Raw genomic sequence first — 14,729 nt, forward strand, 5'->3', positions numbered from 1 at the left:
CAGCTCCTCCACAAACCTGGTTTGCATCCCCCTATTCCTCACATAGTGTCCCTGGCTCTGGTCAAAAGTAGGGCACTATGTAAGGAATAGGATGCAATTTGGCACTAGCCCACCTCCCCCTCATATGAGACATGATATCACTCTGAAACCATGTCTAGTTTATGTTCACAATTGGCTGCGGTGCTGTCAGGGGAGACCTTCGCTGCAGAAGAAGACCCTTCTAGAATAACAGAACCGTGCTGCAGCCGGCTGGAATCTACCAGTGGCGTGTGAGACCAGAGTTACACGAAGCGCGAGGGAGAAGTTAGGCCTTGTGGGGGAGGAGGTGATGTAGAGTGCCTGCAGCTACATTCACTAGTGCTTTCTCTCTTCTGTGCGGACTGGCCCCTGACTACTTGTTGTCAAGGTGACGATGTTGCTTAGAGACGACAAAAGGCTTGTGCCGGTTAAGGTTACAATTCTATTCGTGTGTCCTGGGGTTCCCCTCCCAGGTGCCACCGTGGGCCTCCCAATGACCCTAGTGGTGTCACCGCGGGCCTCCCAATGACCCTAGTGGTTTCACCGCGGGCCTCCCAATGACCCTAGTGGTGTCACCGCGGGGCTCCCAATGACCCTAGTGGTGTCACCGTGGGCCTCCCAATGACCCTAGTGGTGTCACCGCGGGCCTCCCAATGACCCTAGTGGTGTCACCGCGGGCCTCCCAATGACCCTAGTGGTGTCACCGCGGGCCTCCCAATGACCCTAGTGGTGTCACCGCGGGCCTCTTAATGACCCTAGTGGCGTCACCGCGGGCCTCTAATGACCCTAGTGGTGTCACCGCAGGCCTCCCAATGACCCTAGTGGTGTCACCGCGGGCCTCCCAATGACCCTAGTGGTGTCACCGCGGGCCTCTTAATGACCCTAGTGGTGTCACCGCGGGCCTCTTAATGACCCTAGTGGCGTCACCGCGGGCCTCTAATGACCCTAGTGGTGTCACCGCAGGCCTCCCAATGACCCTAGTGGTGTCACCGCGGGCCTCCCAATGACCCTAGTGGTGTCACCGTGGGCCTCCCAATGACCCTAGTGGTGTCACCGCGGGCCTCCCAATGACCCTAGTGGTGTCACCGCGGGCCTCCCAATGACCCTAGTGGTGTCACCGCGGGCCTCCCAATGACCCTAGTGGTGTCACCGCGGGCCTCTTAATGACCCTAGTGGCGTCACCGCGGGCCTCTAATGACCCTAGTGGTGTCACCGCAGGCCTCCCAATGACCCTAGTGATGTCACCGCGGGCCTCCCAATGACCCTAGTGATGTCACCGCGGGCCTCCCAATGACCCTAGTGGTGTCACCGCAGGCCTCCCAATGACCCTAGTGATGTCACCGCGGGCCTCTTAATGACCCTAGTGATGTCACTAGTTAGTAGATTATGACCCTAGTGATGTCACTAGTTAGTAGATTATGACCCCAGTGATGTTAGTAGATAATGACCCCAGTGATGTCACTAGTTAGTAGATAATGACCCCAGTGATGTCACTAGTTAGGAGATAATGACCCCAGTGGTGTCACTAGTTAGGAGATAATGACCCCAGTGATGTCACTAGTTAGTAGATAATGACCCCAGTGATGTCACTAGTTAGTAGATAATGACCCCAGTGATGTTAGTAGATAATGACCCCAGTGATGTCACTAGTTAGTAGATAATGACCCCAGTGATGTTAGTAGATAATGACCCCAGTGATGTCACTAGTTAGTAGATAATGACCCCAGTGATGTCACTAGTTAGTAGATAATGACCCCAGTGATGTCACTAGTTAGTAGATAATGACCCCAGTGATGTCACTAGTTAGTAGATAATGACCCCAGTGATGTTAGTAGATAATGACCCCAGTGATGTTAGTAGATAATGACCCCAGTGATGTCACTAGTTAGTAGATAATGACCCCAGTGATGTCACTAGTTAGTAGATAATGACCCCAGTGATGTCACTAGTTAGTAGACAATGACCTTAGTGAGTTGAGTGAGACAAATAGCACCCTGTTCCCTCCCATAGCTCACTACCCTGGTCCAAAGTAGTGCACTATAACTGGAATAGGCTGCCATTTGAGGTGCATTCTTTGGATCATTCTGGATCATTCTTCTCTTCTGGCTTCATTGGCTCGGCTCCTCGTTGCCTGGCAACAGACACCACACATATTTCTGCTCAGTGTGTTTTTTTGGAGAAGTGTACACCTCATCTCAAATTCTATCTTCCCTCGGAGAAGAGATTTGTCATAAATTCTTCTGTCTCCGTATTGTAACTGCGCTGCCTGTTTTGGTGTTTCTCCAACTGGATCCTTGGAAGTTTTTTTGTTTTTAAATAAATGTAAAAATGGCAATTATTTTCCCCTAAAGGACTTAGATTCATAAAGCGTTAAGAGTGCTGATCTAGGATCACATCTTGTCTGTGTAATCTTTTTTTCATTGTGATCTAAAATACAAACCTAAACTGATCCTAGATCAGCAGTCTTATTCAGGGAGGCTCTTTATGAATACTCAAAATGGACTGGTCGTGCTGTTTTAAAGTTTAGATGTTCCCTGACTATCTTCTCAAGCTTTTTATTTTGGAGGATTAATTGTTGATAACAAGCTTCTCTCTTTTTTTGTGGTATCAACATAAACGGAGAACATCGTGTTCAACATCATGATGTGTTTTTATAGGGGACGTTGTCTTACAAGGAGTCCCAAATCCAACCCTATTCCCTATGTAGTCCACTACTTTTGTCAGCAGGGCTCTGGACTAAAGAAGTGCACTACATAGGGAATAGGGTGGCATTTTGAGATGCCTCTATGTTAATCTCTCTGTGGTCTTCCTCCAGTACGTCTTGTCTGGATCAGATGACTTCAACCTTTATATGTGGAGAATCCCAAAGGATCCTGAAGCAGGTAAGTGTGTGTGTGTGTGTTTCAATCTTATATGTGTAAATAGCTAAGTTTCTGTACAATTTGTGACAGATGAAACAATATGCACATTTCCCCACCAGGGAGGTTTACAGTAAACAAACTTTATTTTGTGGATAAAAGGCTTTGCGTGATAACTACGTCCCCATAAAAATGACTTTTGCTGTTATATTCTCATGAATTCTCATAAATGGGTTTCCATGACATTTTAAACTCTACTGATTTAAACGCGTTTTATATAGTGAAATGTGTCCTCTGGCCAACGGGGACAGTGAAATGTGTCCTCTGGCCAACGGGGACAGTGAAATGTGTCCTCTGGCCAACGGGGACAGTGAAATGTGTCCTCTGGCCAACGGGGACAGTGAAATGTGTCCTCTGGCCAACAGAGACAGTGGAATGTGTCCTCTGGCCAACAGAGACAGTGGAATGTGTCCTCTGGCCAACAGAGACAGTGGAATGTGTCCTCTGGCCAACAGAGACAGTGGAATGTGTCCTCTGGCCAACAGAGACAGTGGAATGTGTCCTCTGGCCAACAGAGACAGTGGAATGTGTCCTCTGGCCAACAGAGACAGTGGAATGTGTCCTCTGGCCAACAGAGACAGTGGAATGTGTCCTCTGGCCAACAGAGACAGTGGAATGTGTCCTCTGGCCAACAGAGACAGTGGAATGTGTCCTCTGGCCAACAGAGACAGTGGAATGTGTCCTCTGGCCAACGGGGACAGTGGAATGTGTCCTCTGGCCAACGGGGACAGTGGAATGTGTCCTCTGGCCAACGGGGACAGTGGAATGTGTCCTCTGGCCAACGGAGACAGTGGAATGTGTCCTCTGGCCAACGGAGACAGTGGAATGTGTCCTCTGGCCAACGGAGATAGTGGAATGTGTCCTCTGGCCAACAGAGACAGTGGAATGTGTCCTCTGGCCAACAGAGACAGTGGAATGTGTCCTCTGGCCAACAGAGACAGTGGAATGTGTCCTCTGGCCAACAGAGACAGTGGAATGTGTCCTCTGGCCAACAGAGACAGTGGAATGTGTCCTCTGGCCAACAGAGACAGTGGAATGTGTCCTCTGGCACAGCTCACAGAGACAGTGTGGTTAGTTTACCTACATGAGATTACGAGCGATTTTAAATTATTTGTGTTTGTCAAATGGCAGCCATATCACCAGTATAAGACCCTCAATATTTATTGGAAAGGAACATCAAGCTCACCTTGAACTTTCACCACCCTGTGAAGTTCATCATTTATTTTTTTAATTTTACCTTTTATTTAACTAGTCAAGTTAAGTTAACAAATTCTTATTTTCAACGACGGCCTAGGAACAGCGGGTTAACTTCCTTGTTCAGGGGCAGAACGACAGATTTGTACCTTGTCAGCTCGGGGATCCGTTCTTGCAACCTTCCGGTTACTAGACCAACTCTCTAACCAATAGGCCCCGAGTCGTAGTGGGAGGACCAGACCAACTCTCTAACCACTAGGCCCCGAGTCATAGCGGGAGGACCAGACCAACTCTCTAACCACCAGGCCCCGAGTCGTAGTGGGAGGACCAGACCAACTCTCTAACCACTAGGCCCCGAGTCGTAGTGGGAGGACCAGACCAACTCTCTAACCACTAGGCCCCGAGTCGTAGCGGGAGGACCAGACCAACTCTCTAACCACTAGGCCCCGAGTCATAGCGGGAGGACCAGACCAACTCTCTAACCACCAGGCCCCGAGTCGTAGTGGGAGGACCAGACCAACTCTCTAACCACTAGGCCCCGAGTCGTAGTGGGAGGACCAGACCAACTCTCTAACCACTAGGCCCCGAGTCGTAGCGGGAGGACCAGACCAACTCTCTAACCACTAGGCCCGAGTCGTAGCGGGAGGACCAGACCAACTCTCTAACCACTAGGCCCCGAGTCGTAGCGGGAGGACCAGACCAACTCTCAAACCACTAGGCCCGGAGTCGTAGCGGGAGGACCAGACCAACTCTCAAACCACTAGGCCCCGAGTCGTAGCGGGAGGACCAGACCAACTCTCTAACCACTAGGCTCCGAGTCGTAGCGGGAGGACCAGACCAACTCTCTAACCACTAGGCTCCGAGTCGTAGCGGGAGGACCAGACCAACTCTCAAACCACCAGGCCCCGAGTCGTAGTGGGAGGACCAGACCAACTCTCTAACCACTAGGCTCTGAGTCGTAGCGGGAGGACCAGACCAACTCTCTAACCACTAGGCTCCGAGTCGTAGCGGGAGGACCAGACCAACTCTCTAACCACTAGGCCCCGAGTCGTAGCGGGAGGACCAGACCAACTCTCTAACCACTAGGCTCCGAGTCGTAGCGGGAGGACCAGACCAACTCTCTAACCACTAGGCTCCGAGTCGTAGCGGGAGGACCAGACCAACTCTCTAACCACTAGGCTCCGAGTCGTAGCGGGAGGACCAGACCAACTCTCTAACCACTAGGCTCTGAGTCGTAGCGGGAGGACCAGACCAACTCTCTAACCACTAGGCTCCGAGTCGTAGCGGGAGGACCAGACCAACTCTCTAACCACTAGGCTCCGAGTCGTAGCGGGAGGACCAGACCAACTCTCTAACCACTAAGCTCTGAGTCGTAGCGGGAGGACCAGACCAACTCTCTAACCACTAGGCCCCGAGTCGTAGCGGGAGGACCAGACCAACTCTCTAACCACTAGGCCCCGAGTCGTAGCGGGAGGACCAGACCAACTCTCTAACCACTAGGCCCCGAGTCGTAGCGGGAGGACCAGACCAACTCTCTAACCACTAGGCTCCGAGTCGTAGCGGGAGGACCAGACCAACTCTCTAACCACTAGGCCCCGAGTCGTAGCGGGAGGACCAGACCAACTCTCTAACCACTAGGCTCCGAGTCGTAGCGGGAGGACCAGACCAACTCTCTAACCACTAGGCCCCGAGTCGTAGCGGGAGGACCAGACCAACTCTCTAACCACTAGGCCCCGAGTCGTAGCGGGAGGACCAGACCAACTCTCTAACCACTAGGCTCCGAGTCGTAGCGGGAGGACCAGACCAACTCTCTAACCACTAGGCCCCGAGTCGTAGCGGGAGGACCAGACCAACTCTCTAACCACTAGGCCCCGAGTCGTAGCGGGAGGACCAGACCAACTCTCTAACCACTAGGCCCCGAGTCGTAGCGGGAGGACCAGACCAACTCTCTAACCACTAGGCCCCGAGTCGTAGCGGGAGGACCAGACCAACTCTCTAACCACTAGGCTCCGAGTCGTAGCGGGAGGACCAGACCAACTCTCTAACCACTAGGCTCCGAGTCGTAGCGGGAGGACCAGACCAACTCTCTAACCACTAGGCTCCGAGTCGTAGCGGGAGGACCAGACCAACTCTCTAACCACTAGGCCCCGAGTCGTAGCGGGAGGACCAGACCAACTCTCTAACCACTAGGCTCCGAGTCGTAGCGGGAGGACCAGACCAACTCTCTAACCACTAGGCTCCGAGTCGTAGCGGGAGGACCAGACCAACTCTCTAACCACTAGGCTCCGAGTCGTAGCGGGAGGACCAGACCAACTCTCTAACCACTAGGCCCCGAGTCGTAGCGGGAGGACCAGACCAACTCTCTAACCACTAGGCCCTGAGTCGTAGCGGGAGGACCAGACCAACTCTCTAACCACTAGGCCCCGAGTCGTAGTGGGAGGACCAGACCAACTCTCTAACCACTAGGCCCCGAGTCGTAGCGGGAGGACCAGACCAACTCTCTAACCACTAGGCCCTGAGTCGTAGCGGGAGGACCAGACCAACTCTCTAACCACTAGGCCCCGAGTCGTAGTGGGAGGACCAGACCAACTCTCTAACCACTAGGCCCCGAGTCGTAGCGGGAGGACCAGACCAACTCTCTAACCACTAGGCTCCGAGTCGTAGCGGGAGGACCAGACCAACTCTCTAACCACTAGGCCCCGAGTCGTAGCGGGAGGACCAGACCAACTCTCTAACCACTAGGCCCCGAGTCGTAGCGGGAGGACCAGACCAACTCTCTAACCACTAGGCCCCGAGTCGTAGCGGGAGGACCAGACCAACTCTCTAACCACTAGGCCCCGAGTCGTAGCGGGAGGACCAGACCAACTCTCTAACCACTAGGCTCCGAGTCGTAGCGGGAGGACCAGACCAACTCTCTAACCACTAGGCTCCGAGTCGTAGCGGGAGGACCAGACCAACTCTCTAACCACTAGGCCCCGAGTCGTAGCGGGAGGACCAGACCAACTCTCTAACCACTAGGCCCCGAGTCGTAGCGGGAGGACCAGACCAACTCTCTAACCACTAGGCCCCGAGTCGTAGCGGGAGGACCAGACCAACTCTCTAACCACTAGGCTCCGAGTCGTAGCGGGAGGACCAGACCAACTCTCTAACCACTAGGCTCCGAGTCGTAGCGGGAGGACCAGACCAACTCTCTAACCACTAGGCCCCGAGTCGTAGCGGGAGGACCAGACCAACTCTCTAACCACTAGGCCCCGAGTCGTAGCGGGAGGACCAGACCAACTCTCTAACCACTAGGCTCCGAGTCGTAGCGGGAGGACCAGACCAACTCTCTAACCACTAGGCTCCGAGTCGTAGCGGGAGGACCAGACCAACTCTCTAACCACTAGGCTCTGAGTCGTAGCGGGAGGACCAGACCAACTCTCTAACCACTAGGCTCCGAGTCGTAGCGGGAGGACCAGACCAACTCTCTAACCACTAGGCTCCGAGTCGTAGCGGGAGGACCAGACCAACTCTCTAACCACTAAGCTCTGAGTCGTAGCGGGAGGACCAGACCAACTCTCTAACCACTAGGCCCCGAGTCGTAGCGGGAGGACCAGACCAACTCTCTAACCACTAGGCCCCGAGTCGTAGCGGGAGGACCAGACCAACTCTCTAACCACTAGGCCCCGAGTCGTAGCGGGAGGACCAGACCAACTCTCTAACCACTAGGCTCCGAGTCGTAGCGGGAGGACCAGACCAACTCTCTAACCACTAGGCCCCGAGTCGTAGCGGGAGGACCAGACCAACTCTCTAACCACTAGGCTCCGAGTCGTAGCGGGAGGACCAGACCAACTCTCTAACCACTAGGCCCCGAGTCGTAGCGGGAGGACCAGACCAACTCTCTAACCACTAGGCCCCGAGTCGTAGCGGGAGGACCAGACCAACTCTCTAACCACTAGGCTCCGAGTCGTAGCGGGAGGACCAGACCAACTCTCTAACCACTAGGCCCCGAGTCGTAGCGGGAGGACCAGACCAACTCTCTAACCACTAGGCCCCGAGTCGTAGCGGGAGGACCAGACCAACTCTCTAACCACTAGGCCCCGAGTCGTAGCGGGAGGACCAGACCAACTCTCTAACCACTAGGCCCCGAGTCGTAGCGGGAGGACCAGACCAACTCTCTAACCACTAGGCTCCGAGTCGTAGCGGGAGGACCAGACCAACTCTCTAACCACTAGGCTCCGAGTCGTAGCGGGAGGACCAGACCAACTCTCTAACCACTAGGCTCCGAGTCGTAGCGGGAGGACCAGACCAACTCTCTAACCACTAGGCCCCGAGTCGTAGCGGGAGGACCAGACCAACTCTCTAACCACTAGGCTCCGAGTCGTAGCGGGAGGACCAGACCAACTCTCTAACCACTAGGCTCCGAGTCGTAGCGGGAGGACCAGACCAACTCTCTAACCACTAGGCTCCGAGTCGTAGCGGGAGGACCAGACCAACTCTCTAACCACTAGGCCCCGAGTCGTAGCGGGAGGACCAGACCAACTCTCTAACCACTAGGCCCTGAGTCGTAGCGGGAGGACCAGACCAACTCTCTAACCACTAGGCCCCGAGTCGTAGTGGGAGGACCAGACCAACTCTCTAACCACTAGGCCCCGAGTCGTAGCGGGAGGACCAGACCAACTCTCTAACCACTAGGCCCTGAGTCGTAGCGGGAGGACCAGACCATCTCTCTAACCACTAGGCCCCGAGTCGTAGCGGGAGGACCAGACCAACTCTCTAACCACTAGGCTCCGAGTCGTAGCGGGAGGACCAGACCAACTCTCTAACCACTAGGCCCCGAGTCGTAGCGGGAGGACCAGACCAACTCTCTAACCACTAGGCCCCGAGTCGTAGCGGGAGGACCAGACCAACTCTCTAACCACTAGGCCCCGAGTCGTAGCGGGAGGACCAGACCAACTCTCTAACCACTAGGCCCCGAGTCGTAGCGGGAGGACCAGACCAACTCTCTAACCACTAGGCTCCGAGTCGTAGCGGGAGGACCAGACCAACTCTCTAACCACTAGGCTCCGAGTCGTAGCGGGAGGACCAGACCAACTCTCTAACCACTAGGCCCCGAGTCGTAGCGGGAGGACCAGACCAACTCTCTAACCACTAGGCCCCGAGTCGTAGCGGGAGGACCAGACCAACTCTCTAACCACTAGGCCCCGAGTCGTAGCGGGAGGACCAGACCAACTCTCTAACCACTAGGCTCCGAGTCGTAGCGGGAGGACCAGACCAACTCTCTAACCACTAGGCTCCGAGTCGTAGCGGGAGGACCAGACCAACTCTCTAACCACTAGGCCCCGAGTCGTAGCGGGAGGACCAGACCAACTCTCTAACCACTAGGCCCCGAGTCGTAGCGGGAGGACCAGACCAACTCTCTAACCACTAGGCTCCGAGTCGTAGCGGGAGGACCAGACCAACTCTCTAACCACTAGGCTCCGAGTCGTAGCGGGAGGACCAGACCAACTCTCTAACCACTAGGCTCCGAGTCGTAGCGGGAGGACCAGACCAACTCTCTAACCACTAGGCTCCGAGTCGTAGCGGGAGGACCAGACCAACTCTCTAACCACTAGGCCCCGAGTCGTAGCGGGAGGACCAGACCAACTCTCTAACCACTAGGCCCCGAGTCGTAGCGGGAGGACCAGACCAACTCTCTAACCACTAGGCCCCGAGTCGTAGCGGGAGGACCAGACCAACTCTCTAACCACTAGGCTCCGAGTCGTAGCGGGAGGACCAGACCAACTCTCTAACCACTAGGCCCTGAGTCGTAGCGGGAGGACCAGACCAACTCTCTAACCACTAGGCCCCGAGTCGTAGCGGGAGGACCAGACCAACTCTCTAACCACTAGGCTCTGAGTCGTAGCGGGAGGACCAGACCAACTCTCTAACCACTAGGCCCTGAGTCGTAGCGGGAGGACCAGACCAACTCTCTAACCACTAGGCCCCGAGTCGTAGCGGGAGGACCAGACCAACTCTCTAACCACTAGGCCCCGAGTCGTAGCGGGAGGACCAGACAACATATCGTCGCATGACTCAAAGTTTACTTCAATATGACGGTTATTATATCAATATTTGCGCATAAAGGCGTTTCTGCCAGACACAAACAGACCACGTCGAAACTAACACATTTGTCTTGTCGAACATTTCATGTTTCAGTCGTTTTCTCTATACGTCGGGTGATTCATCCTCATGAAATGTTTGGATGGAAACATGGTTACAGATGACACGTCTCTATTACTCTGTCTCCCTCCTTTCCCAGGAGGCCCGGGTCGTGTGGTCAACGGAGCGTCCATGGTCCTGAAGGGGCACCGTTCCATCGTGAACCAAGTCCGGTTCAACCCCAGCACCAATATGATCTGCTCCTCCGGGGTCGAGAAGGTCATCAAGGTCAGTAGTTAAGTCGTAGATTATTATTATTATTATTATTATTATTATTTATATACAGTTTTAATAATCATTCAAATCACAGGTTGTGGGTGGGTGTATGACTTGATACAATGATTTGGTTCATCAGTGGTTCATGAAATCATCAGTGACATATCCACATTACATCATGAACATCAATTGATTACATCGTCGTGATTTTCAAGTTCATCAGTTCGGTTGTTTGAGTACTTTTAAAAAATGCACAGAATATTGAAGGTAATTATTCTTTGCAAGAAAAGGAGAAACCGCCTGGGTGCTCACCGTGCCATCGGAATCATTATCTCAGCTCCCTCGACTCCTAAACCCTCTGAAAGAGTAACGGTAGTAACTCATTCCTCACTTGGTGGTTTCCCATCCTGTATGACTCAGGTCTTCAGTCATGATAACTCACTGTCCCTCGTTAATCACAGGGCCTGAGGTGAAGACAGACGACTCATCTCCTTCGCCATCTGTCCCCTTTTGACAAGCTTGTCGAAGGAAGATGTCGGTTCATCATCATAACGCGCTCTGCTACAGCGGCTCTAGTCTCCTCTCCCGCAGCGGCTCTAGTCTCCTCTCCTACAGCGGCTCTAGTCTCCTCTCCCACAGCGGCTCTAGTCTCCTCTCCCGCAGCGGCTCTAGTCTCCTCTCCCGCAGCGGCTCTAGGTCTCCTCTCCCGCAGCGGCTCTAGGTCTCCTCTCCCGCAGCGGCTCTAGGTCTCCTCTCCCGCAGCGGCTCTAGGTCTCCTCTCCCGCAGCGGCTCTAGGTCTCCTCTCCCGCAGCGGCTCTAGGTCTCCTCTCCCGCAGCGGCTCTAGGTCTCCTCTCCCGCAGCGGCTCTAGTTCTGTACCAGAAGTTTGAAAGCTGATACAGGCTTTCTAAACCTGACCTCTGCCTCATTTCTCCTCGTCTCCCCCCCCCCCCCCCCCCCCCAGGCGTGGAGCCCCTACCAGCAGACAGAGAGTCTGGGCGACCTGGATGGTTGTGTGGAGAATAAGTCCAGGAGTCTGTACAGCCATGAGGAGTATATCAGCCTGGTGCTGAACAGCGGCAGCGGCCTGAGGCACGACTACGTCTCACAGGTAACACACACACACACACACACACTCTAGGGGATGAATTGAAGTACGATTGCATCTTTCTCATGTCATCTCAGTCCATCCAGGAGGATCCTCGTATGATGGCCTTCTTTGACTCTCTGGTTCGTCGGGAGATCGAGGGCTGGAGTTCAGACTCAGACAGTGACCTGAGTGAGGGGGCCATCCTCCAGCTCCACGCCAGGGGACGACGCTCCACGCGGGCTGTAGGAGACGGCGCCGGGGTCCTGGTTGGTGCTGCTTCACCTGTACATCCCGCTGCTGCTATGGGCGACTCGGACCGCTCCTCCTCATCCTCATTGGCTGCACCCGAGGCCTTGGGGGCGGAGCCGCTGCTGCCCAGGAGTCGTCAGCGACATCACCAGTCTGCGTTCTTATTGGACCTGGTGGGAGAGGACTCTGATTCCTCTGGGTTCTGGCTGGACCCCATGCCACGCCCCAGCCCCCGAGACAACTCCACCCTCTCCAGCCCCACATCCTCCCCCGCTGGGGCCTCCTCCAGCTCCTCCACCACCTCCTCCACCAGCTCTGAGGACGAGGAGCGTCGCAGGGTCAGCACCAGGCAACGCAACGCCGCACGGAGGCGCCGCATGCATTTCCCCTGCAGGCCCAGTGGAGGGCGCCCCGAGTCCGCCCAGGCCCTGTACCCCGGGGGTGTCGACTCCTGCTCCTACCCAAAGATCTCCATGGATGAGGCCTCATCCTCCTCCGCATCCTCCACGGAGCTGCAGCAGGGCCGGGACTCGGTCCAGATCGGACCCCACAGAAGGAGCTCGAAAACGGGGAGATGTGCCAGCAATTCGGGCAGACATACCGGTTCCAGCCCTGCAGTGTCTCTGGACAGCCAAGACGACCTTCTCATCACCTCTCAGGACACCCTGCAGCAGAGGACCGAGTCCCGGGAGGGAGGGGTGACGGGGGCTGCTTTAGAGAGGATGGACAACAGTAGCTGGGTCTCCTCTTCCTCCAGACATCACCACAGCCCCCACCAGACTGAGATGACTGAAGTCTCAGTAGACCGTCTGGCTCCAGACCGGTTTGCGTCCCCAGATTCCAGGGGGGAGAGGGAGGCCTTGGCGGGGAAACAAACAGACACTAGGAACCAGGAAGAGGCAGGGCTGTCTTCTCAGAGAGGCCAGGCCCCGACCCAGGGGGCGATAAAACGGACTCACCTGGGGTCAGGAGGTCACGGGTCAGGGGAGGGGTTAGAGAAGAAGTTGAAGAGATGATGATGACGCCTGTCGTGGGAAGGTGATCATTTGGTGAATGACTGATGTTGTCCCACATTACCCTATTCCCCGTAGCTCTCCAACCTCTCCCCTGGGACGTTGCACAACATCGTTGTAGCCCTGAACGACCTCATCTGATTCACCTTGTCAAGGGTTTCAGGGTTAGTTGACTAGTTAAATCAGGTCTGCTAGCTCTGGTATAGATTAAATACATGGAACAACTGAGGGGTCCCAGAGGAGAGGTCTGAGTAACACTGGCCCATGGAACAACTGAGGGGTCCCAGTAACACTGGCCCATGGAACAACTGAGGGGTCCCAGTAACACTGGCCCATGGAACAACTGGGGGGTCCCAGTAACACTGGCCCATGGAACAACTGGGGGGTCCCAGTAACACTGGCCCATGGAACAACTGGGGGGTCCCAGTAACACTGGCCCATGGAACAACTGGGGGGTCCCAGTAACACTGGCCCATGGAACAACTGGGGGGTCCCAGTAACACTGGGCCATGGAACAACTTTGGGGTCCCAGTAACACTGGCCCATGGAACAACTGGGGGGGTCCCAGAGGAGAGGTCTGAGAAACACTACTTTTCACCAGGAGCCAATGGTAGTATACTCTGTAAGGGAAGGGAGGCCATTTTGGATTCAACCTGAGACTCTGGTTTTCTTTTGTGTTTTTACAGTCCAGTTTCTTGCTTTGGTGACCCTAAAAAGGATGTCGCAATTTATCATTTTTGCGCCATTGGGACGTGTATTCTGCTAAGAGCAGAACACAGTGGCTATGAGGGCTTGGCTCTCTGTCTGTCAATCAGAACATACTGGATAATGATTGGTCCAATATTACTGGGGCAGCAATGCGTTCTGGAACTTCTAGAAATTGTCATCACTTCTGAGGTCAAACCATAGATGACATTAAATATCAAAAGATCCAAAAATATGTAATAACATTGACAATGGTATTGTAAATGCACTACTAGTTAGTCATTTAGTCTTAAGGCAGAACTTGTATTTTTGTTGAATTAAAAAAATAAATAATAATAAGGCCGGTTTAGTTTTTTTGTTGTTGAAGAAAGCAGGTCTGGTTCAGGACTAAAGGCTTTGAGTCATTTAGAGTTTTCAGTGAGATTCTTGGTGAAGTGTCATTTCTGTGGCTAATCTGTTGTTGCCATGCAAACAGCTGGCTAATCTGTTGTTGCCATGCAAACAGCTGGCTAATCTGTTGTTGCCATGCAAACAGCTGGCTAATCTGTTGTTGCCATGCAAACAGCTGGCTAATCTGTTGTAGCCATGCAAACAGCTGGCTAATCTGTTGTTGCCATGCAAACAGCTGGCTAATCTGTTGTTGCCATGCAAACAGCTGGCTAATCTGTTGTTGCCATGCAAACAGCTGGCTAATCTGTTGTTGCCATGCAAACAGCTGGCTAATCTGTTGTTGCCATGCAAACAGCTGGCTAATCTGTTGTTGCCATGCAAACAGCTGGCTAATCTGTTGTTGCCATGCAAACAGCTGGCTAATCTGTTGTTGCCATGCAAACAGCTGAGTGGCGGCATTTATAAAAAATAAATCGTTTCACGTGTTCAGGATGATAATTGTTTCTCGTCTCTCTTCGTCCTCATCCAAACCCCTCTGTCGCCAGCAGCACATGTTTTATTCTGGTTTATTTAGTCAATTAAATAATCATTCATTGTCTGGTTACACTGATGCCATTTTTGAGATGTTTTTTCTCTCCGTTTTATAAGGATTTTTAAAATCAATTTACAATGATGAAAATCGCATTTTTACTCTCACCTTTCAAGACACCCAAAGGATACTTTGAATTAAATAGCAAATTGAAACAATAATCGACG

At 53.7% G+C, this 14,729-nt stretch overlaps 1 protein-coding gene across 3 annotated transcripts in view; it reads left to right on the plus strand.

The window, feature by feature from the left end:
• The window catches only part of LOC110505975 (DDB1- and CUL4-associated factor 5), a 37,428-nt gene extending 22,963 nt beyond the window's left edge, over nucleotides 1-14,465 (plus strand). The window contains exons 7-11 of one of the 3 annotated variants that reach the window (XM_090221378.1): nucleotides 2,834-2,900; nucleotides 10,411-10,538; nucleotides 11,491-11,637; nucleotides 11,721-12,930; nucleotides 13,694-14,465. In XM_090221378.1, coding sequence (XP_090077504.1) covers nucleotides 2,834-2,900; nucleotides 10,411-10,538; nucleotides 11,491-11,637; nucleotides 11,721-12,881 — 1,503 coding nt within the window. In that variant the 3' untranslated portion in view covers nucleotides 12,882-12,930; nucleotides 13,694-14,465. Of the gene's footprint in view, nucleotides 1-2,833; nucleotides 2,901-10,410; nucleotides 10,539-11,490; nucleotides 11,638-11,711 lie in introns of all 3 variants that reach the window. The other 2 variants (XM_090221376.1, XM_036962565.2) reach the window with 2 other exon arrangements.
• The last annotated feature ends 264 nt before the right edge of the window (nucleotides 14,466-14,729 follow it).

Source organism: Oncorhynchus mykiss, chromosome 25 (genome assembly GCF_057628025.1).
Source record: "Oncorhynchus mykiss isolate SJ-2025 chromosome 25, ASM5762802v1, whole genome shotgun sequence".
NCBI lineage: Eukaryota > Metazoa > Chordata > Actinopteri > Salmoniformes > Salmonidae > Oncorhynchus > Oncorhynchus mykiss.